Source organism: Pleurodeles waltl, chromosome 4_1 (assembly GCF_031143425.1).
Source record: "Pleurodeles waltl isolate 20211129_DDA chromosome 4_1, aPleWal1.hap1.20221129, whole genome shotgun sequence".
Taxonomy (NCBI): Eukaryota; Metazoa; Chordata; class Amphibia; order Caudata; family Salamandridae; genus Pleurodeles; species Pleurodeles waltl.
Genome location: NC_090442.1, coordinates 640,437,938 through 640,461,543, shown reverse-complemented (window position 1 = coordinate 640,461,543; position 23,606 = coordinate 640,437,938). Strand labels below are relative to the sequence as shown.

General features: G+C 42.2%; 1 protein-coding gene across 1 annotated transcript in view; it reads right to left on the bottom strand.

Moving 5' to 3' along the window:
• The window catches only part of ARID2 (AT-rich interaction domain 2), an 860,005-nt gene that overhangs the window by 292,943 nt on the left and 543,456 nt on the right, over positions 1-23,606 (bottom strand). The window contains exon 13 of the mRNA XM_069229081.1: positions 15,281-15,415. Within this exon, the coding sequence (XP_069085182.1) occupies positions 15,281-15,415 (135 nt within the window). The remainder of the gene's footprint in view (positions 1-15,280; positions 15,416-23,606) is intronic.

The window sequence follows — 23,606 nt, the reverse complement described above, 5'->3', positions numbered from 1 at the left end:
TATATATATATATATATACATATATACACATATATATATATATATATATATATATATGGTAAAAGTCACTTACCCAGTGTACATCTGTTTGTGGCATGAGACGCTGCAGATTCACATGCTGTGCATTATCCTGCCATCTAGTGTTGGGCTCGGAGTGTTACAAGTTGTTTTTCTTCGAAGAAGTCTTTTCGAGTAACGAGACCGAGGGACTCCTCCCTTTCGGCTCCATTGCGCATGGGTGTCGACTCCATCTTAGATTGTTTTCCTCGCTGAGGGTGAGGTAGGAGTTGAGAGTATACTAGATGTGCCCATGCAATGGAGTAGGTGTGTATGTACATAATGTGTATTAAAATAATATTTATTTACAAATTTACAAATCTTAATCAACTAACAACGGCTACAGGCTCCCGGGGAGGTGGGAGGGCACATGTGAATCTGCAGCGTTTCATGCCATGAACAGATGTACACTGGGTAAGTGACATTTTCCGTTCGGTGGCATGTGTAGCTGCAGATACACATGCTGTGCATAGACTACTAAGCAGTAACCTCTCCTAAAAAGCGGTGGCTTAGCCTGTAGGAGTTGAAGTTGTTTGAAATAATGTTCTTAATACAGCCTGTCCTACTGTGGCTTGTTGTGTTAACACATCTACACAGTAATGTTTTGTGAATGTATGAGGCCTAGACCAGGTGGCTGCCTTACAAATTTCACTCATAGGTATATTCTCCAGAAAGGCCATTGTGGTGCCTTTTTTCCTAGTGGAATGCGCTTTTGGTGTAATAGGTAGATCTCTTTTTGCTTTGATACAACAAGTTTGAATACATTCAACTATCCATCTGGCAATGCCTTGTTTGGATATAGGATTACCGGCATGAGGTTTTTGGAAGGCTACAAACAATTGTTTTGTTTTACGAAATTGTTTTGTCCTGTCAATGCAATACATTAGTGCTCTCTTTATGTCTAGTGTATGTAAAGCTCTTTCTGCTACTGAGTCTGGTTGTTGAAAGAAAACTGGGAGTTCCACTGTTTGGTTTAGGTGGAACGGCAATATGACTTTTGGTAAGAATTTGGGATTTGTACGTAGAACCACTTTATGTTTATGTATTTGTATAAAGGGTTCTTGTATAGTAAATGCTTGTATCTCACTTACTCTTCTAAGTGATGTGATAGCTATGAGAAAGGCTACCTTCCAAGTTAAGTATTGCATTTCACAAGAGTGCATGGGTTCAAATGGTGGTCCCATGAGTCGTGTTAATACAATATTAAGATTCCACGAAGGTACTGGTGGTGTTCTCGGGGGTATGATTCTTTTTAATCCCTCCATAAATGCTTTGATGACTGGGATTCTAAAAAGCGATGTTGAATGTGTAAACTGCAGATAGGCAGATATTGCTGTGAGATGTATTTTAATAGAAGAGAATGCTAGTTTAGACTTTTGTATGTGTAATAAGTAACTTACAATGTCTTTTGCGGAAGCATGTTGTGGTTGAATTTGATTATTGTGGCAGTAGTAAACAAATCTTTTCCATTTGTTTGCATAACAATGTCTTGTAGTAGGTTTCCTAGCTTGTTTAATGACCTACATACATTCTTGTGTAAGGTCTAAGTGTCCAAATTCTAAGACTTCAGGAGCCAGATTGCTAGATTGAGCGATGCTGGATTTGGGTGTCTGATCTGTTGATTGTGTTGAGTTAACAGATCTGGCCTGATTGGTAATTTGACGTGAGGTACTACTGATAGGTCCAGCAGGGTTGTGTACCAGGGTTGGCGAGCCCAGGTTGGTACTATGATTATTAGTTTGAGTCGGTTTTGACTTAGTTTGTTTACCAGATAAGGAATGAGTGGGAGAGGGGGAAAAGCGTAAGCAAATATCCCTGACCAACGGATCCATAACGCATTGCCCTTGGACTGAGGGTGTGGGTACCTGGACGCGAAGTTTTGGCATTTTGTGTTTTCTTTTGTTGCGAATAGGTCTATCTTTGGTGTTCCCCAGTGTCGAAAGTAATCTTGTAGTAACTGGGGATGAATTTCCCATTCGTGTGTTTGTTGGTGATCTCGACTGAGATTGTCGGCTAACTGGTTTTGAATGCCTGGGATGTATTGTGCTATTAGGCGATTGTGAATTGCCCAATGCCCAATTTTTTGTGCTAAGAGACACAGTTGTGACGAGTGTGTCCCTCCTTGTTTGTTGAGGTAATACATTGTCATCATGTTGTCGGATTTGACAAGAATGTGTTTGTGGGCTATCAGTGGTTGAAATGCTTTTAATGCTAGAAACACTACCAACAGTTCTAAATGATTTATGTGCAGTTGTTGTTGTTGATCGTCCCATTGTCCCTGTATGCTGTGCTGGTTGAGGTGTGCTCCCCACCCCATCATGGAAGCATCTGTTGTGATCACGTCTTGAGGCACTGGGTCTTGGAATGGCCGCCCTTGGTTTAAATTTATAGGGTTCCACCACTGAAGCGAGAAGTGTCTGTCAGTCTACCAACACTAAATCTTGGAGTTGACCCTGTGCTTGTGTCCATTGTTTTGCTAGGCACTGTTGTAAGGGCCGCATGTGTAATCTTGCGTTTGGGACAATGGCTATGCATGAAGACATCATGCCTAGAAGTTTCATTACAAACCTCACTTGGTAGTGTTGGTTTGGCTGCATGTTTAATGCTATATTTTGGAACGCTTGTACTCTTTGTGGACTTGGAGTGGCAATCGCTTTTTGTGTGTTGAGTGTTGCTCCCAAGTATTGCTGTATCTGGGATGGCTGCAGATGTGATTTTTTGTAATTTATAGAAAACCCTAGGTTGTGTAGAGTTTCTATAACGTATTGTGTGTGAAGAAGACACTGTTGTTGAGTGCTGGTTTTTATTAGCCAGTCGTCTAAGTACGGGAATACGTGCATGTGCTGTCTCCTTATGTGAGCGGCTACTACTGCTAGGCATTTTGTGAATACCCTTGGGACTGTTGTTATCCCGAACGGTAACACTTTGAATTGATAGTGTACGCCGTGTATTACAAACCTTAAGTATTTTCTGTGGGAAGGATGTATGGGTATGTGAAAGTAGGCATCCTTGAGATCTAATGTTGACATGTAGTCCTCTTTTTTGAGTAAGGTAACCACGTCTTGAAGTGTTACCATGTGGAAGTGATCCGATTTGATGAAGAGATTCAGTGTTCTGAGGTCTAATATGGGTCTTAACGTTTTGTCTTTCTTTGGAATTAGGAAATATAGAGAGTAGACGCCTGTTCCTTTTTGATGGTTGGGTACTAACTCTATTGCTTGTTTTTGTAACAATGCTTGGACTTCTAGTTGTAACAGATGTAAGTTTTATTTGGACATATTGTGTGCTCTTGGGGGCACATCTGGTGGGAAATTTATGAATTCTATGCAATAACCATGTTGGATAATGGCTAGGACCCATGTGTCCGTAGTTATGTTTGTCCAGTTTTTGTAGTATGCAGTAAGTCCCCCCCCACTGGTGTTATGTGTTGGGGGTTTGTGACGTTGAAGTCACTGTTTGGTTTGACTTGTTTTAGGGCTTTGGAATTTTCCTCTAGCTCTTGTGAATTGTCCTCCCTTGTATGAGCCTCAAAACACTCCTCTCTGGTATTGCCCCGGATAGGTGGGTCTGGTTTGTGAGGTGGAAGGCTCTGGTGCTTGCGTACGAAACCCCCTCTAAATTGTGGCTTTCAAAAAGTGCCTCTGCTTTGTGGGTAGTAGAGCGCACCCATGGCTTTGGCCGTGTCTGTGTCCTTTTTTAATTTCTCAATTGCTGTGTCCATCTCCGGCCCAAACAATTGTTCCTGGTTAAAAGGCATGTTTAACACAGCTTGCTGGATTTCGGGTTTGAACCCTGAGCTCCGTAACCATGCATGCCTGCGAATGGTTACTGCAGTGTTGACTGTCCGTGCTGCTGTGTCTGCCGAGTCCAAAGCGGATCTTATCTGGTTGTTGGAAATTGCTTGTACTTCTTCAACAACCTGTTGGGCACGTTTCTGGTGTTCTTTGGGCAAGTGCTGTATAATGTGTTGCATCTCGTCCCAGTGTGTCCTGTCGTAGCGAGCCAGTAGGGCCTGCAAGTTTGCGATCCGCCATTGATTGGCTGCCTGTGTTGCCACTTGTTTGCCCGCTGCATCGAACTTCCTACTCTCTTTGTCAGGCGGTGGTGCGTCTCCTGATGATTGAGAGTTTGCCCTCTTTCTTGCTGCTCCCACGACCACCGAATCTGGTGTCAATTGCTGTGTTATAAACACAGGGTCCGTTGGGGGAGGTTTGTATTTTTTCTCCACCCTAGGCGTGATAACCCTTCCCTTCACTGGGTCCTGGAAGACCTGTTTTGCGTGCTTGAGCATGCCTGGGAGCATTGGCAGACTTTGGTAGGAACTGTGGGTGGATGCCAAGGTGTTAAATAGGAAATCATCCTCTATTGGCTCCGAATGCATTGCTACATTGTGGAATGTAGCTGCCCTTGATAGTACCTGTGTGTATGCAGTACTGTCCTCTGGAGGTGACGGCCTTGTTGGGTAACAATCAGGACTGTTGTCGGATACCGGTGCATCATGTAAGTCCCATGCATCCGGGTCATCCTGGGTCATCCCTGTATGTGTCGGTGACTGCATTGGTGGTGTTGTTACCGGGGACAGCTGTAGTGAATGTAGTGGAGAAGGCTGTGGCAAAAACCTTGGTGGTGGTGTTTTATCTCTTGCCACCTTTGCGTTTGGCTGCATTTCTGACTCCTGAAATGCCAGCTTTCTTTTGATTTTAATTGGAGGAAGAGTTTGTATTTTTCCAGTCTCTTTCTGGATATGCAGCCTCCTTTGGGTATGGTCTGGTTCCCCCATACCTATCTCCTGCTCAAATCTGTGTTTTTGCATTTGGCCGGAAAGTCCTTGCTCTTCCGTGTAAGAGCTTCTTTTCGGCTCCAAAGCCGCTTTTTTCGGTACCGAAGCTTCGGTGAAAGACTTTTTCGGTTCCGACGTAACTTTTCTCACCTTCGGTGAGTTGAACTCTCGGTGCCGAGATCGTTCGGAGCCTGAATCTCGACCGGAGTCGGATGTCTTCGGCAGTTCTTTGGCCTTTTTCGGTGCCGATGTTTGGTCACCGTCTTTTCAATGGGTTAAACCATGGCCTGCTGGCGGTGGCATCCCCTTGGCCTTTACGATCTTTGTGTGAGTCTTGGACGGGCAGTTTTACTCACTGTTTTCTGCGTCGTCGCGGGTCGCTCACTTACAGAATCATCTGAGTCCGTTCCCAGGATGGAAATTCTTTCCTCCTCTTCGACGTCGAGTTGTTCCCTCGGTGTCGACGCCATCTGTAGTCTTCTGGCTCTTCGATCGCGTAGGGTCTTTTTCGATCGAAAGGCCCGACAAGCCTCGCAAGTATCCTCCTTGTGTTCTGGTGATCGACACAGATTACAGACCAAGTGTTGGTCTGTATCAGGATACTTCGAGTGGCACTTCGGACAGAAACAGAAGAGGGTCCGGTCCATTAGTTTCATCGATGGACGAGGTCGGGCCGACCAGGCCCTGCTGAAGAGCGGAAGCCCTGAAGGGCCGCCGGAGCGCTTCTACTGTCGGTGTCGATACGCTAACACTAAACCGGTACCGAGCGCGAACAATACCGTAGAATTTTCGATATTTAGCTAACTTTCCCGATTCGAAATACAGAGCGAAGAGGAACACGTCCGAACCCAATGGCGGAAAGAAAACAATCTAAGATGGAGTCGACGCCCATGAACAATGGAGCCGAAAGGGAGGAGTCCCTCGGTCTTGTGACTCGAAAAGACTTCTTCGAAGAAAAACAACTTGTAACACTCCGAGCCCAACACTAGATGGCAGGATAATACACAGCATGAGTATCTGCAGCTACACATGCCACCAAACATATATATATATATACACACACAGGGAGTGCAGAATTATTAGGCAAGTTGTATTTTTGAGGATTAATTTTATTATTGAACAACAACCATGTTCTCAATGAACCCAAAAAACTCATTAATATCAAAACTGAATATTTTTGGAAGTAGTTTTTAGTTTGTTTTTAGTTTTAGCTATGTTAGGGGGATATCTGTGTGTGCAGGTGACTATCACTGTGCATAATTATTAGGCAACTTAACAAAAAAAAATATATACCCATTTCAATTATTTATCATTACCAGTGAAAACAATATAACATCTCAACATTCACAAATATACATTTCTGACATTCAAAAACAAAACAAAAACAAATCAGTGACCAATATAGCCACCTTTCTTTGCAAGGACACTCAAAAGCCTGCCATCCATGGATTCTGTCAGTGTTTTGATCTGTTCACCATCAACATTGCGTGCAGCAGCAACCACAGCCTCCCAGACACTGTTCAGAGAGGTGTACTGTTTTCCCTCCTTGTAAATCTCACATTTGATGATCGACCACAGGTTCTCAATGGGGTTCAGATCAGGTGAACAAGGAGGCCATGTCATTAGATTTCCTTCTTTTATACCCTTTCTTGCCAGCCACGCTGTGGAGTACTTGGACGCGTGTGATGGAGCATTGTCCTGCATGAAAATCATGTTTTTCTTGAAGGATGCAGACTTCTTCCTGTACCACTGCTTGAAGAAGGTGTCTTCCAGGAACTGGCAGTAGGACTGGGAGTTGAGCTTGACTCCATCCTCAACCCGAAAAGGCCCCAAAAGCTCATCTTTGATGATACCAGCCCAAACCAGTACTCCACGTCCACCTTGCTGGCGTCTGAGTCGGACTGGAGCTCTCTGCCCTTTACCAATCCAGCCACGGGCCCATCCATCTGGCCCATCAAGACTCACTCTCATTTCATCAGTCCATAAAACCTTAGAAAAATCAGTCTTGAGATATTTCTTGGCCCAGTCTTGACGTTTCAGCTTGTGTGTCTTGTTCAGTGGTGGTCGTCTTTCAGCCTTTCTTACTTTGGCCATGTCTCTGAGTATTGCACACCTTGTGCTTTTGGGCACTCCAGTGATGTTGCAGCTCTGAAATATGGCCAAACTGGTGGCAAGTGGCATCGTGGCAGCTGCACGCTTGACTTTTCTCAGTTCATGGACAGTTATTTTGCGCCTTGGTTTTTCCACACGCTTCTTGCGACCCTGTTGACTATTTTGAATGAAACGCTTGATTGTTCGATGATCACGCTTCAGAAGCTTTGCAATTTTAAGAGTGCTGCATCCCTCTGCAAGATATCTCACTATTTTTGACTTTTCTGAGCCTGTCAAGTCCTTCTTTTGACCCATTTTGCCAAAGGAAAGGAAGTTGCCTAATAATTATGCACACCTGATATAGGGGATTGATGCCATTAGACCACACCCCTTCTCATTACAGAGATGCACATCACCTAATATGCTTAATTGGTAGTAGGCTTTCGAGCCTATACAGCTTGGAGTAAGACAACATGCATAAAGAGGATGATGTGGTCAAAATACTAATTTGCCTAATAATTCTGCACTCCCTGTATATATATATATATATATATATATATATATATATATATATATATATATATATATGGAAAACGTCACTTACCCAGTGTACATCTGTTCGTGGCATTAGTCGCTGCAGATTCACATGCTGTGCACATCCCGCCATCTGGTGGTGGGCTCGGAGTGTTACAAGTTGTTTTTCTTCGGAGAAGTATTTTTTTCGAGTCACGAGACCGAGGGACTCCTCCCATTTCGACTCCATTGCGCATGGGTGTCGACTCCATCTTAGATTGTTTTCCCCGCAGAGGGTGAGGTAGGAGTTGTGTATGCTAGTAATAGTGCCCATGCAATGGAGTGAATACGTATGTACATAATGAAGTTTAAAGTAATATATTTACAAATTTACAAATGTTCAAGATCAACTTCTAAACGGCTACAGGCTCCCGGGGAGGCGGGTGGGCACATGTGAATCTGCAGCGACTAATGCTACGAACAGATGACACTGGGTAAGTGACATTTTCCGTTCGATGGCATGTGTAGCTGCAGATACACATGCTGTGCATAGACTAGTAAGCAGTTATCTCCCCAAAAGCGGTGGTTCATCCTGTAGGAGTTGAAGTTGTTTGAAATAATGTTCGTAGTACAGCTTGACCTACTGTGGCTTGTTGTGTCGTTAACACATCTACACAGTAGTGTTTGGTAAATGTATGAGGCGTAGACCATGTTGCTGCCTTACATATTTCGTTCATTGGAATATTTCCTAGAAAGGCCATGGTAGCACCTTTTTTTCTGGTTGAGTGTGCCTTTGGTGTAATAGGCAGCTCTCTCTTTGCTTTAAGATAGCAGGTTTGAATACACTTAACTATCCATCTAGTAATGCCTTGTTTAGAAATTGGATTCCCTGTATGAGGTTTTTGGAAAGCAATAAATAGTTGTTTTGTTTTTCGAATTAGTTTTGTTCTGTCAATGTAGTACATTAGTGCTCTTTTGATGTCTAATGTATGCAGTGCTCTTTCAGCTACAGAATCTGGCTGTGGGAAGAACACTGGTAATCCTACCGTTTGATTCAAGTGGAACGGTGAGATCACTTTTGGTAAAAATTTTGGATTTGTCCGTAGAACTACTTTATGCTTGTGTATTTGAATAAATGGTTCTTGTATGGTAAATGCTTGAATTTCACTCACTCTTCTTAGAGATGTGATGGCAATTAAAAATGCAACTTTCCATGTTAAATATTGCATTTCACAAGAGTGCATGGGCTCAAAAGGTGGACCCATGTGTCGTGTTAAGACAATGTTGAGGTTCCATGAAGGAACTGGTGGTGTTCGTGGTGGTATAATTCTTTTTAGGCCTTCCATAAATGCTTTTATGACTGGTATCCTAAATAATGAAGTTGAGTGCGTAATTTGCAGGTAAGGCTGAAATTGCGGTTAGATGTATCTTTATTGAAGAGAAAGCTAGCTTTGACTTTTGCAATTGTAGTAAGTATCCTACTATATCTTTGGCAGATGCGTGTAAGGGTTGAATTTGATTATTATGGCAGTAATAAACAAATCTTTTCCACTTATTTGCATAGCAGTGTCTAGTGGTAGGTTTCCTAGCTTGTCTTATGACCTCCATACATTCTTGTGTGAGGTCTAAGTGTCCGAATTCTAGGATTTCAGGAGCCAAATTGCTAGATTCAGCGATGCTGGATTTGGATGTCTGATCTGTTGTTTGTGTTGTGTTAACAGATCTGGTCTGTTTGGTAGTTTGACATGAGGTACTACTGAGAGGTCCAGTAGTGTTGTGTACCAAGGTTGTCTTGCCCATGTTGGTGCTATTAGTATGAGTTTGAGTTTGCTTTGACTCAATTTGTTTACTAGATATGGAAGGAGTGGGAGAGGGGGAAAAGCGTAAGCAAATATCCCTGACCAGCTCATCCATAACGCATTGCCCTGAGACTGATCTTGTGGGTACCTGGATGCGAAGTTTTGGCATTTTGAGTTTTCTTTTGTTGCAAATAGATCTATTTGTGGTGTTCCCCACATTTGGAAGTAAGTGTTTAGTATTTGGGGGTGAATATCCCATTCGTGGATCTGTTGGTGATCCCGAGAGAGTGTCTGCTAACTGGTTCTGAATTCCTGGAATAAATTGTGCTATTAGGCGAATGTGGTTGTGAATCGCCCAATGCCATATTTTCTGTGTTAGGAGACACAACTGTGTCGAGTGTGTGACTCCCTGTTTGTTTAGGTAATACATTGTTGTCATGTTGTCTGTTTTGACAAGAATGTGTTTATGTCTTATTATTGGTTGAAATGCTTTGAGCGCTAGAAATACCGCTAACAGTTCTAAGTGATTTATGTGAAACTGTTTTTGCTGTATGTCCCATTGTCCTTGGATGCTGTGTTGATTGAGGTGTGCTCCCCACCCTATCATGGAAGCATCTGTTGTTATTACGTATTGTGGCACTGGGTCTTGGAAAGGCCGCCCTTGGTTTAAATTTATACTGTTCCACCATTGAAGCGAGATGTATGTTTGGCGGTCTATCAACACCAGATCTAGAAGCTGACCCTGTGCTTGTGACCATTGTGGTGCTAGGCACTGTTGTAAGGGCCGCATGTGCAACCTTGCGTTTGGGACAATGGCTATGCATGAAGACATCATGCCTAGGAGTTTCATCACCAGTTTGACTTGTATCTTTTGATTTGGATACATGGTCTGTATCACATTGTGAAATGTGTGAACTCTTTGTGGACTTGGAGTGGCAATCCCTTTTGCTGTGTTGATTGTTGCTCCTAAGTATTGCTGTGTTTGACACGGCAGAAGGTGTGACTTTGTGTAATTGATTGAGAAACCTAGTTTGTGGAGGATTTCTATGACATTTTGTGTGTTGTGAACACCGTCTTAGCGTGTTGGTTTTGATTAACCAATCGTCTAGATACGGGAACACATGTATTTGCTGCCTTGAATAACAACACTTTGAATTGGTAATGTATCCCTTGGAATACAAACCTTAGGTACTTTCTGTGTGAAGGATGTATTGGTATATGGAAATATGCATCCTTTAGGTCTAGTGTTGTCATGTAGTCTTGTTGTTTGAGCAGTGGGATTACGTCTTGTAATGTAACCATGTGAAAGTGATCTGATTTGATGTAGGTATTTAATGTTCTGAGATCTAGTATAGGTCTCAGACTCTTGTCTTTTTTGGGTATCAGAAAGTACAGGGAGTAAACTCCTGTGTTTATTTGTTGTTTTGGTACTAACTCTATTGCTTCTTTTTGTAGCAATGCCTGAACTTCTAGTCCTAGAAGATCTATATGTTGTTTTGACATATTGTGTGTTTTCGGTGGGATGTTTGGAGGGAATTTGAGAAATTCTATGCAATAACCATGCTGGATAATTGCTAAGACCCAAGTGTCTGTTGTTATTTCCTCCCAATGTTTGTAAAACTTGGTTAGTCTCCCCCCCACAGGTGTTATGTGTTGGGGATTTGTGACCTTGAAGTCACTGCTTGTTTGGAGGAGTTTTGGGACTTTGGAACTTTCCTCTATTCCTTTGAAATTGTCCCCCTCTATATTGTCCCCGAAAACCTCCCCTCTGATACTGGCTCTGGTAAGTGGGCTTTGTTTGTGAGGTTGTGGCTTCTGTGGTTTGCCCTCGAAATTGTGTCTTTCGAAATGTGCCTCTGCTCTGTGGGGAGTAGAGTGCGCCCATGGCTTTGGCCATGTCAGTGTCTTTCTTAAGTTTTTCGATCGCAGTGTCCACCTCCGGCCCAAACAACTGCTGTCCGTTGCATGGCATATTCAGCACAGCTTGCTATATCTCTGGTTTAAATCCTGATGTACGCAGCTATGCATGTCTCCTTATTGTTACAGCTGTGTTGACAGTTCTAGCAGCTGTGTGTGCAGCATCCATTGCTGACCGTATCTGATTATTGGAGATACCCTGTCCTCCTTCTACTACTTGCTGCGCTCTTTTTTGGAACTCCTTGGCTAAATGTTCAATAAGGTGTTGCATCTCATCCCAATGGGCCCTATAATATCTGGCTAGCAAAGCTTGCGAATTTGCAATACGCCACTGGTTTGCTGCCTGTGCCGCCACCCTTTTGCCTGCAGCATCGAATTTTCGACTTTCTTTATCTGGAGGTGGTGCATCTCCTGAAGTATGAGAGTTGGCTCTTTTGCGCGCTGCTCCCACTACAACAGAGTCTGGTGTTAGCTGTTGTGTAATGTACACTGGGTCTGTTGGTGGCGGTTTATATTTTTTATCTACTCTTGGAGTAATGGCTCTCCCTTTAACAGGCTTCTCAAACACTTGTTTGGAGTGTTTTAGCATTCCGGGTAGCATAGGAAGACTCTGATATTGGCTGTGTGTGGACAACAGTGTATTAAAAAGAAAGTCGTCTTCAATGGGCTCTGAATGAAGGCTGACATTATGAAATACAGCTGCTCTTGACACCACCTGTGCGTAGCCTGTACTATCCTCTGGTGGCGATGGTTTAGCTGGATAGCATTCTGGACTATTATCTGACACTGGTGCGTCATAAAGGTCCCATGCGTCAGGGTCATCTTGACTCATTCCTGTATGAGTTGGGGATTGCATCATTGGTGGAGTGGCTACCGGTGATGGTTGCGGAGAGTGATGTGGGGATGGTGGCAGTGTTACTTGTTTAGCCACCTTTGCGTGTGGCTGTTTGTCTTTGTCTTGGAAGGCAAGCTTGCGTTTCATTTTGACTGGAGGAAGAGTGCTGATCTTCCCTGTATCTTTTTGAATAAAGAGCCGTCTTTGTGTGTGATCTGGCTCTATTGCCTGTAATTCCTGTCCAAATCTATGTGTCTTCATTTGTGTGGACAGTCCTTGTTCCTCAGTGTAGGAACTTGTTTTCGGTTCCGAGGCCGGATATTTCGGTACCGAAACCTTCTCGGCTGCTTTTTTCAGGTCCGACGAAACCTTTTTTACTTTCGGCGTCGTGCTCTCTCGGTGCCGACCCGTTTCGGTGGCGCTGTCTCGGTGCCGAATCTTCTCTGAGCCACTATCTCGGGCCCGAGATTGCTGTGTGCCGGTATCTCGACCGGAGTCGGATGACTTCGACACCAGCTCGCCCTTTTTCGGTGCCGATGAACGGTCACCTACTTTTCGGGTTAAGCCATGGCCTGTTGGCGGTGGCGTCCCCTGGGCTTTAGCGCTTTTCTCGTGAGTTCTTGTTTTCGACGTCTTACTCACGGTTTTCGGCGTTTCCTCAGGATCGATCTCCTCCGAGTCCGACTCCTGGGTGGAGAATGTTTCTTCCTCCTCCTCGAAACGCTCTTGTCCTGTCGTCGCCGACGCCATTTGCAGTCTTCTTGCTCTTCGGTCCCTGAGTGTCTTCCTGGACCGAAACACTCGACAGGCCTCACAAGTATCCTCCTTGTGTTCTGGTGACAAACACAAGTTACAGACCAGATGTTGATCTGCATATGGATACTTGTTATGGCATTTTGGACAGAAGCGGAATGGGGTCCGTTCCATCAGCCTTGAAGAGACACGTGGCCGGGCCGACCAGGCCCCGACGGGGATGGAAGAAAACCCCGAAGGGCCACCAGAGCTCTTCTTAATTCGGTGTCGATCTGTTGTAACTAACCCGATACCAAACGCAAACAATACCGACGATTTTTCCGAGATTCTAACTAACTTTCCGACCCGAAACACGGAGCGAAAAGGAACACGTCCGAACCCGATGGCGGAAAAAAAACAATCTAAGATGGAGTCGACGCCCATGCGCAATGGAGTCGAAATGGGAGGAGTCCCTCGGTCTCGGGACTCGAAAAAAGACTTCTTCGAAGAAAAACAACTTGTAAGACTCCGAGCCCAACACCAGATGGCGGGATGTGCACAGCATGTGTATCTGCAGCTACACATGCCATCGAACATATATATATATTTATTTCATATGGGTTCTGCGTCACCCGCATGTAGGCGGAAATATTCAGTGCTTATGACTATTGATGAGGATCCCCTGGAGGAGAAGCTTATATCTCTTTAGCAGTCTTGGGGTAGGGCTTTAGTAGTTGATGGAGCAGCTGCTTTAGTAGTTGTTGGCATGGAAATTACTCCAAACCATATTTCAAGAATCCTGGACAATAAGTAAGCAATTTAGCAGGGACCCCGGTTGCAGCATGTGAACAAATATTAACATCAATGTCTGTGTAATCTCCAAAGGGATGGAGGATTATGCAGGGTTCCCTCTGGGTGTCCCCGCAAGTGCCAGGATGTCCCTATCCTATCCCTTTTAAAAATGTTTAAAAAACTTTTTCAGGACATGTGGACAGAGTCTCAGAGGCCTATAATAGTCAGCCAATAAAATAGCTTGGTAACCTGGGACTGATCTTGGGGTACCAAAGTGACAGTTGAGTTCCTTCTGACAATCAGAAGGCCCCCGCTTTTTCTGTAATTTTCGGTACCACAGAAGTTATGCAGTGGGACCAACCGCATAGCTATACCTAAAACTTGAATCCCTTCAAGCCCATCCGAGCTCCTCTTAACACAGATTTCTAAAAAAAATGGCTCAACGGATTTACACCAAATCAAGTTTGCGTTCAAAGTAGTTCTTATTTAAGACTGGGACCTACAAAGAGGTCCACTCATCATTTATCAAAACCAACATTAATATAGCTCACTACAAATTTAAAAAACATCTAAAAAACGTAAACATTTCTACTTTCAATAAACAAAACATTATTAAGTAAATTACCAGAAAATAAACCTGTAACAAAAAATACCGGATGGCTCATATGTTTAATGCAGACCTCCATTGCCATAATGAGGTCACCAGAACCCATTCATCACAATATAGTACCACGCTACACAATTACCTGTTAGATATCATCTATTGTATAGGTGCACCTACCTCCTCTGACACCAGCTAGCACTCCAGTCACTCGTTGACTGTACCTTTACACATGTATAGTACTCAGCTGGCGTTTGGCTAGACTGATGCTATACAAGCAAAGCATATATACATACCAGTGTTGATGACTACCAAAGATTCCATGATGAGAAATCATTATCCCAGTGAACAAGAGTCACTGATACATTGAGCATGTATACCAGGAAAAATATAACATGCTATCCAAATTTCACATGGCTTTTAAGACAGTCCGTAAACGACAGGTTTAGCTTCCTTGCTACCATCATGTTCTGGATGCAACTGAAGACTCATTTTAAGTTTGAACAAAATAAACTAAAAGAGGGAGTGGGTGATCTGGCTTGTAAAGGGCTATGTGTATCACTGGAAGAAACCCAAAAAGAATGCCTCAATGATTTGTCTGTGCCACTCAGAAGGGAGCTTTATAAAGAGGTTAAGACGAGTTAGCTGCTAAAAAAATAATCAGCAGTATCAAGTTAATCTGATTACTGTAAGGATTGTAAGAAAATCCAGGGATCGGGTGTGTGGCTAAACGTGCATTAATGTTAATGTGCAGTCTCATATACTCCTACCTAGGGAAAGCCAACTGTACGGTCTCAATTTAACTAATATGCTTAAAGTTAATCCAACACATGCCTTCCTTATTTATAAAATATCCTTATTTGTAAAATATCTACAGCTATGAAAATAACAGTGTGTGTCTATCCTGAACATACCGCAAACATTACAAATTCAATTAAATTCTTTCCCCCACAGCATCAATATTAGTCGCCTCAAACTGACTAGGATAAAACTGACCTACTAGGACTTTCAAATGTCATCTGCACATTCATGCAGGCCTCTGGAGCTGACATTCACACAATTTTTTTTTTTTCTTACAGACTGAAATATATAAAAAAAAAAATACATACATATATGTAGAAAAAAAAAATAATTCTGAATTTCTGTTAAAAATTATACCCTACCTCAGGCATTTATAATAGCCACTTGATGTTAGGATTCCGCCCCTAGCTAATTTGCTGCAGGTGGAGAGATATTCAGAATACATCTCTGATCGAGAGACTGAGGAATCCTGATTCACTTCAAAATGTGCATTCAACCTGAAATTGAAATACAGTAACAGTGAGACACAAAGTAAATAAAACAATTTTAAAATTGCTTAGCAAAGAATTAATTTCAGGGACTCTATACGGGCAAACTAACAAAGCCAGTTTCAGCAAAGGCACTATGGTTTGAGATATTTTAAACCATATCTAACCATTTGCATGCTGCAAAACAAACTACTTTCCTGAATATCACCAGTAGAAAAGGATCTCAAACTACACAGTTTAGGAAACATTCCCGTTTTTAAACTACATAACCTCCCCAAAATGAGGGCCACTGATGTCCACAAAAGTGCTTTTATGAAGACAAACTATAGCCCTCTGAACTAAAAGAGATCACAATGACTCAGAAATAATCTATATCCAGTTCAAAATGTACAATATTTTAGTTGTGTACTGCATGTTTTGAACAACCAACTGTTTAAATGAGTAACAACATATGTACATGATTCTCCACAATAGGAAAATTAATGTCTGCGAAAATATTGCAAACTGCATCATTCGTTACAAAATCTTTTATCCAGTATTCTTATCTGGCACTGGGCATTAAACAATGTCAGCATGCAGAGGCATCGTGCTTTGATCACAAACAAAAAAAAACGACAATCTTTCTTCCTTTATGTACAATTAATGTGGAGAACCTACAGTCTTAGGATATAAGATAAAGCACAACTGTCACAGCAGAAGGAAAGAACAAGTCAGCAAAATATGGACAAGAATAGGTTAATAACTGCAATTGTGGTTAATCCAGTGTCAATACCTCTCAGATGTGCTCAGCATATTCACTGTTAAGATGAAAACTCTCAATTACTTTGTTTTAATGTTTTCCAATTGTAATTTTTCAAGCCTCCTGCTGGACACAACGGTTCGAATTCAGTCAATTAAATGCTCCAATAGGAAAGGGCACACATGGGACGGAATCCGATCAGTCATAAAATATCAATACAGATCAACAGTTAAAGTAGTATTTTTCTCAACTAGTGAGCACATTTTGAGGCACAAGATCTTAGCTTACTTGCCAATATTTGACTGAGCAATGCGCCTGGTGGTGTAGCTCAGTCTAATTTAACTTTCCAGGCAGTGATGATTTACAAAGGTATGGGCCAGGTTCCACTGTGCAGTGTTGAAGATTTCCTGCAGAATCCTATGTGCTGAAACTATTGTCATTTACAACTTCCCTCGGGTACAGTGAGATGACACCCTGCCACCAGTTAATTTTCAAGCCACATCATATTGTTCCTTGTTTGGAAAAAGTTTTGCCCCCCTTTTTTTCCTTCACATTTATCTCCCTCCATATTGAACAAAAAGTCAGGCATTTTGAATTGGAATATAGTATTACACTAGAGTGAATTATTCTGGTCTAATCTTGCTTTTTATGCGTTGCAGCAATTTGTGGGGAAAGGTTCTATCCCACTCCCACTACGGGTCCAATCAGTATGCATGGGTCATGTATAGTATACTGTAAATAAGATGTCAGTACAAGGTGCAGGTGCCAATGCCATGCAAAAGGTGAAGGGTCCTTCAAAGATTCACACCCGTATTGAATTTGTTAAACCAATCACAGGGTGTATATAGCCTGTAGAACATTTTGAAATGAGCGTCAGACTTCAAATACATCAAAATAGTGTATTAAAATGTTTGAATTCGTTTTTTTATCTTTCCTTTTTCTCTGTCCACTGCACTGAAACACACTAAATAATAAATATACCAAAAAAGGCTTTAAGTGTGGTACATAAATAGTTAACGATAAACAATAGTATCACGAGGACTATTCATCCATTTAAAAAATATACTGCCTGAAATCTTTTTTCACTGTTCCCTTCCATTAGTGAAATCCAATAGCTGAAATTTGCGTACAGCCAAACTCAAATCCATGTAGGTGTTACAGAGGCTGGTTAATTTCAATCAGATGCACAAACTTTCGCTGGTAAGCAATCTCTGAGGACCAATGCCGGTTCTTCTTGAGGTGCAATGTACATTTTCACAAAGTCATGTGGCTGACTGTTCTAGCTCGTACCTCCTTCATAAGTGGCTTGTATGTTTGAATTATGTATGTGGTATTTGTACAGCACCAAACTGAAGGGGGTGAAGTGCTGTACAGGGACAAAGGCAACCATATAGTCAAACAGCAATAGCAGAGTTAGCGGAGTTCTCGATCAGACGAGTGTTGTCACTCCACTGTGATGTTGGATTTGATAAAGAGTTGAGTCTTCTACTCTTTCTTAAATTAACACGCGAAACAACAATAACTGGAAAATGAAATAAACGTTTCCGTATGCACAATGGGACAATCTGCAGTTTGAATAGACAGCAAGACTTGCTCTTTTACTGAAGATGGCCTACTTCAAGCAAATTCGTCGAAGCAGATTGACATTTACCCTAGCATCGAAGGTCAAAGAGTAATGCTCAGAGAAAGTATGAATAGACTTTCACAATCAGTGTCCTACAATGTATTCAAAGGGAGGTTCTGAAGCCAGCTGTATCAACTTTGTGTCTTGGATTTTTCAGTTTTCCTGGAAATATCTACTGTGCTAATAATATAACAGGGTTCAGGAAACAATCCATCTAGAGATGGGCTCCTTGAAGTCGTGTAACCAGTCCTTAATGGTTTACTTTAGTCAATATAAAATGACACACAACCTTAGGCAGGAAGTAAGGATGAGCTCACTACAACTTTCTGCATGAACAATTATTTTAAACTCTTGAGGTGGAAGGGACTGCAACAGATACAACTGTCTTCCATAACAGATGCTACAAAGGGTGTTCTGCATTAGATTGAATGTAGGAGCTTTGAATTTAAATAAAACAATGTTTAGCTCTCAGAAGGGAGATGGGTTCAGAATAAGAAGAAAGACCTTCATCAATGCTTCTAAAATCCTTTATAACAGAAATAGTAAAAAAAACATTTTTGAGAAAAGGAGTTCTTTTAGCAGCCTATGGAAGGTGTTAAATATCCTAATGGAGAAATGAACAAGTTACTTACCTGCAGGTAGAGAGTAACTGCAGATTCATCACCTTAGAATATTACCCAGGTGTCAAACTGGATCTGAAATATCTTGTGCAGTACAACTGTGCGGTGGTAGAAAGCACTGGGCAGCTCTGCATTGGTGATGTTGGAAGTTTCATGTGCAGTGCCTATATAGGTGCCACTCCAGGGAGCCACAACTTAAAGATTTATGACCAGTGTGTAGAAACTAACAGAAGCTTCAGGGTGTGGAGAACATTTTGCAGAGTTGGGAGGGTCTATGAGGAAGGAAAAGTTGCTTAACTGTAATCCTAGTTCGCTTCCGGGGGAATCCTCATCAAAGTCATAAACAATGAATAATTCCACTCACCTGCCGGGACCTCAGAGCACCTTTTAATTATTATTATTATTATTATTATATATATATATATATATATATATATATATATATATATATATATATATATATGGAAAATGTCACTTACCCAGTGTAAATCTGTTCGTGGCATGAGACGCTGCAGATTCACATGCTGTGCATATCCCGCCATCTAGTGTTGGGCTCGGAGTGTTCCAAGTTGTTTTTCTTCGAAGAAGTCTTTTCGAGTCACGAGATGGAGGGACTCCTCCCATTTTGGCTCCATTGCGCATGGGCGTCGACTCCATCTTAGATTGTTTTCCCCGCAGAGGGTGAGGTAGGAGTTGTGTATATAGTAATAATGGCCATGCATTGGAGTAAGTATGTATGTACATAATGTAACTAAAAGTGTTATATTTACAAATTTTCAAATGTACAAGTTTAACTTTAATCAACTTATAATGGCTACAAGCTCCCGGGGAGGTGGGAGGGCGCATGTGAATCTGCAGCGTCTCATGCCACGAACAGATGTACACTGGGTAAGTGACATTTTCCGTTCAATGGCATGTGTAGCTGCAGATACACATGCTGTGCATAGACTAGTAAGCAGTTATCTCCCCAAAAGCGGTGGTTTAGCCTGTAGGAGTTGAAGTTGTTTGAAATAATGTTCTTAGTACTGCTTGTCCTACTGTGGCTTGTGTTGTTAACACATCCACGCAGTAATGTTTAGTGAATGTATGAGGCGTAGACCATGTGGCTGCCTTACAGATTTCTGTCATTGGTATATTTCCTAGAAAGGCCATTGTGGCGCCTTTCTTTCTAGTGGAGTGTGCCTTTGGTGTAATAGGCAGTTCTCTTTTAGCTTTAACATAACAGGTTTGAATACATTTAACTATCCATCTGGCAATGCCTTGTTTGGATATTGGATTCCATGTATGAGGTTTTTGGTAAGCTACAAACAATTGTTTTGTTTTGCGAAACTGTTTAGTTCTATCAATGTAGTACATTAGAGCTCTTTTTATGTCTAATGTATGTAATGCTCTTTCAGCTACAGAGTCTTGTTGTGGAAAAAACACTGGGAGTTCCACAGTTTGGTTTAAGTGGAACGGTGATATAACTTTTGGCAAAAATTTAGGATTTGTGCGTAGAACCACTTTATGTTTGTGTATTTGTATAAAGGGTTCTTGTATGGTAAAGGCTTGTATTTCACTTACTCTTCTGAGGGATGTGATAGCTATTAGAAAGGCTACTTTCCAAGTTAAGTATTACATTTCACAAGAGTGCATGGGTTCGAATGGTGGACCCATGAGTAGCGTTAATACAATATTGAGGTTCCACGTAGGAACTGGTGGTGTTCTTGGTGGAATGATCCTTTTTAGACCCTCCATAAATGCTTTTATGACTGGGATTCTAAATAGTGAAGTTGAATGTGTAATCTGCAGATATGCTGAAATTGCTGTGAGATGTATTTTAATGGACGAAAAAGCTAAGTTAGATTTTTGTAAGTGTAGTAAGTAGCTTACAATGTCTTTTGCAGACGCGTGTAATGGTTGAATTTGATTATTTTGACAGTAATAAACAAATAATTTCCATTTATTTGCGTAGCAATGTCTTGTAGTAGGTTTTCTAGCCTGTTTGATGACCTCCATACTTTCTTGTGTAAGGTCTAGGTGTCCGAATTCTAAGACTTCAGGAGCCAGATCGCTAGATTGAGCGATGCTGTATTCGGGTGTCTGATCTGCTGTTTGTGTTGAGTTAACAGATCTGGTCTGTTTGGTAGTTTGATATGAGGCACTACTGACAGGTCTAGTAATGTTGTGTACCAAGGTTGTCGTGCCCAAGTTGGTGCTATTAATATTAGTTTGAGTTTGTTTTGACTCAATTTTTTACAAGATACGGAAGGTGTGGGAGAGGGGGAAAAGCGTAAGCAAATATCCCTGACCAACTCATCCATAACGCATTGCCTTTGGAGTGAGGCTGTGGGTACCTGGATGCGAAGTTTTGGCATTTTGCGTTTTCTTATGTTGCGAATAGGTCTATTTGCGGTGTTCCCCACTTTTGGAAGTAGGTTTGCAGTATTTGTGGATGAATCTCCCATTCGTGGATCTGTTGGTGATCTCGACTGAGATTGTCGGCCAATTGGTTATGTATTCCTGGGATGTATTGCGCTATTAGGCAAATGTGATTGTGAATCACCCAATGCCAAATCTTCTGTGCTAAGAGACACAGTTGTGATGAGTGTGTGCCTCCCTGTTTGTTTAAGTAATACATTGTTGTCATGTTGTCTGTTTTGACAAGAATGTGTTTGTGGGTTATTAGCGGTTGAAATGCTTTCAACGCTAGAAACACTGCTAGTAGTTCTAGCTGATTTATGTGAAGTTGTTTCTGATGGGTGTCCCATTGTCCCTGGATGCTGTGTTGGTTGAGATGTGCTCCCCACCCTACCATGGAAGCATCTGTTGTGATTACGTATTGAGGCACTGGGTCTTGGAAAGGCCGCCCTTGGTTTAAATTTACAGGATTCCACCATTGAAGCGAGGTGTGTGTTTGGCGGTCTATCAACACTAGATCTTGAAGTTGACCCTGTGCTTGTGTCCATTGTGTTGCTAGGCACTGTTGTAAGGGCCGCATGTGTAATCTTGCGTTTGGGACAATGGCTATGCATGAGGACATCATGCCTAGTAGTTTCATCACTAATTTTACCTGATACTTTTGGTTTGGGTGCATGCTTTGTATTACGTTTTGGAATGCTTGTACCCTTTGTGGACTTGGAGTGGCAATCCCTTTTTTTGTGTTGATTGTTGCTCCTAAGTATTGTTGTATTTGACACAGCTGTAAGTGTGATTTTTGGTAGTTTAGTGAGAACCCTAGTTTGTGAAGAGTTTCTATGACGTATTTTGTGTGTTGAAGACACTGTTTCTGAGTGCTGGTTTTTATTAACCAATCGTCTAGATACAGGAATACGTGTATGTGCTGTCTTCTGATATGTGCAGCTACTACTGCAAGGCATTTTGTAAATACCCTTGGTGCTGTTGTTATTCCGAATGGTAACACTTTGAACTGGTAATGTACTCCTTGGATTACAAACCTTAAGTATTTCCTGTGTGAAGGATGTATGGGTATATGGAAGCACGCATCTTTGAGATCTAATTTTGTCATGTAGTCTTGTTGTTTGAGCAAGGGGATTACGTCTTGAAGTGTCACCATGTGAAAGTGATATGATTTGATGTAAAGATTTAGTGTTCTGAGATCTAATATAGGTCTTAGAGTTTTGTCCTTTTTGGGTATGATAAAGTACAGGGAGCAAACCCCTGTCCCTTTTTGATGATTGGGTACTAGTTCTATTGCATCTTTTTGCAACAACGCTTGGACTTTTATCTGTAATAGATCCATGTGTTGTTTGGACATGTTGTGTGTTTTTGGCGGCACATTTGGTGGTAATTGTAGGAATTCTATGCAATAGCCATGTTGGATGATGGCTAGGACCCCCGAGTCCGTTGTTATTTCCTCCCAATTTTGGTAAAAATCTGTTAGTCTCCCCCCCACTGGTGTTACGTGTTGGGGATTTGTGACACTGAAGTCACTGTTTGTTTTGAGGGGTCTTGGGACTTTGGAACTTCCCTCTAGTCTTAGGGAACTGTCCCCCTCTGTATTGTCCCCGAACGCCTCATCTCTGATACTGGCTCTGGTATGTGGGCCTGGTTTGTGAAGTTGAGGGTTCTGTGGTTTGACCCCGAAACCCCCCTCTAAATTGTGTCTTCCTAAAAGTGCCTCTGCTCTGTGGGGAGTAGAGCGCGCCCATGGCCTTGGCCGTATCTGTATCTTTTTTCAACTTCTCAATAGCAGTGTCCACTTCCAGCCCAAACAACTGCTGTCCATTAAAAGGCATATTAAGCACAGCCTGTTGGATTTCGGAATTGAATCCTGAGGTGCGCAGCCATGCATGTCTCCGAATTGTCACCGCTGTATTTACAGTTCTTGCAGCTGTGTCTGCTGCGTCCATTGCTGAAGGTATCTGGTTATTTGAGATACTTTGGCCCTCTTCTACCACCTGTTGTGCACGTTTTTGGAATTTTTTGGGCAGATGTTCAATAACGTGTTGCATTTCATTCCAGTGGGCTCTGTCATATCTTGACAGCAAAGCCTGTGAATTTGCAATGCGCCATTGATTGGCTGCTTGTGCTGCCACTCTTTTTCCCGCTGCGTCGAACTTGCGACTTTCTTTGTCGGGTGGTGGTGCATCTCCGGAGGTGTGTGAATTCGCCCTTTTACGTGCTGCGCCAACTACTACTGAGTCCGGTGCAGTTGCTGCGTAATGTACATAGGGTCTGTTGGTGGAGGCTTGTACTTTTTCTCTACCCTAGGAGTAATGGCCCTGCCTTTAACGGGTTCTTGAAATATTTGCTTTGCGTGTTTCAACATTCCCGGTAGCATTGGAAGACTCTGGTACTGACTATGTGTGGACGACAGAGTATTAAATAAAAAGTCATCTTTGATAGGTTCAGCGTGCAGTGTCACGTTGTGAAAAGCAGCTGCTCTGGACACCACCTGCATGTAAGCAGTACTGTCTTCAGGTGGTGATGGTCTTGCTGGGTAACAGTCAGGACTGTTATCTGACACAGGTGCATCATAAAGATCCCATGTGTAGGAAGTTGGCTCTGTATGTGCTATTTCAAAGTAAGGAATAGCATGCACAGAGTCCAAGGGTTCCCCTTAGAGGTAAAATAGTGGTAAAAATAGATAATACTAATGCTCTATTTTGTGGTAGTGTGGTCGAGCAGTAGGCTTATCCAAGGAGTAGTGTTAAGCATTTGTTGTACATACACATAGACAATAAATGAGGTACACACACTCCGAGACAAATCCAG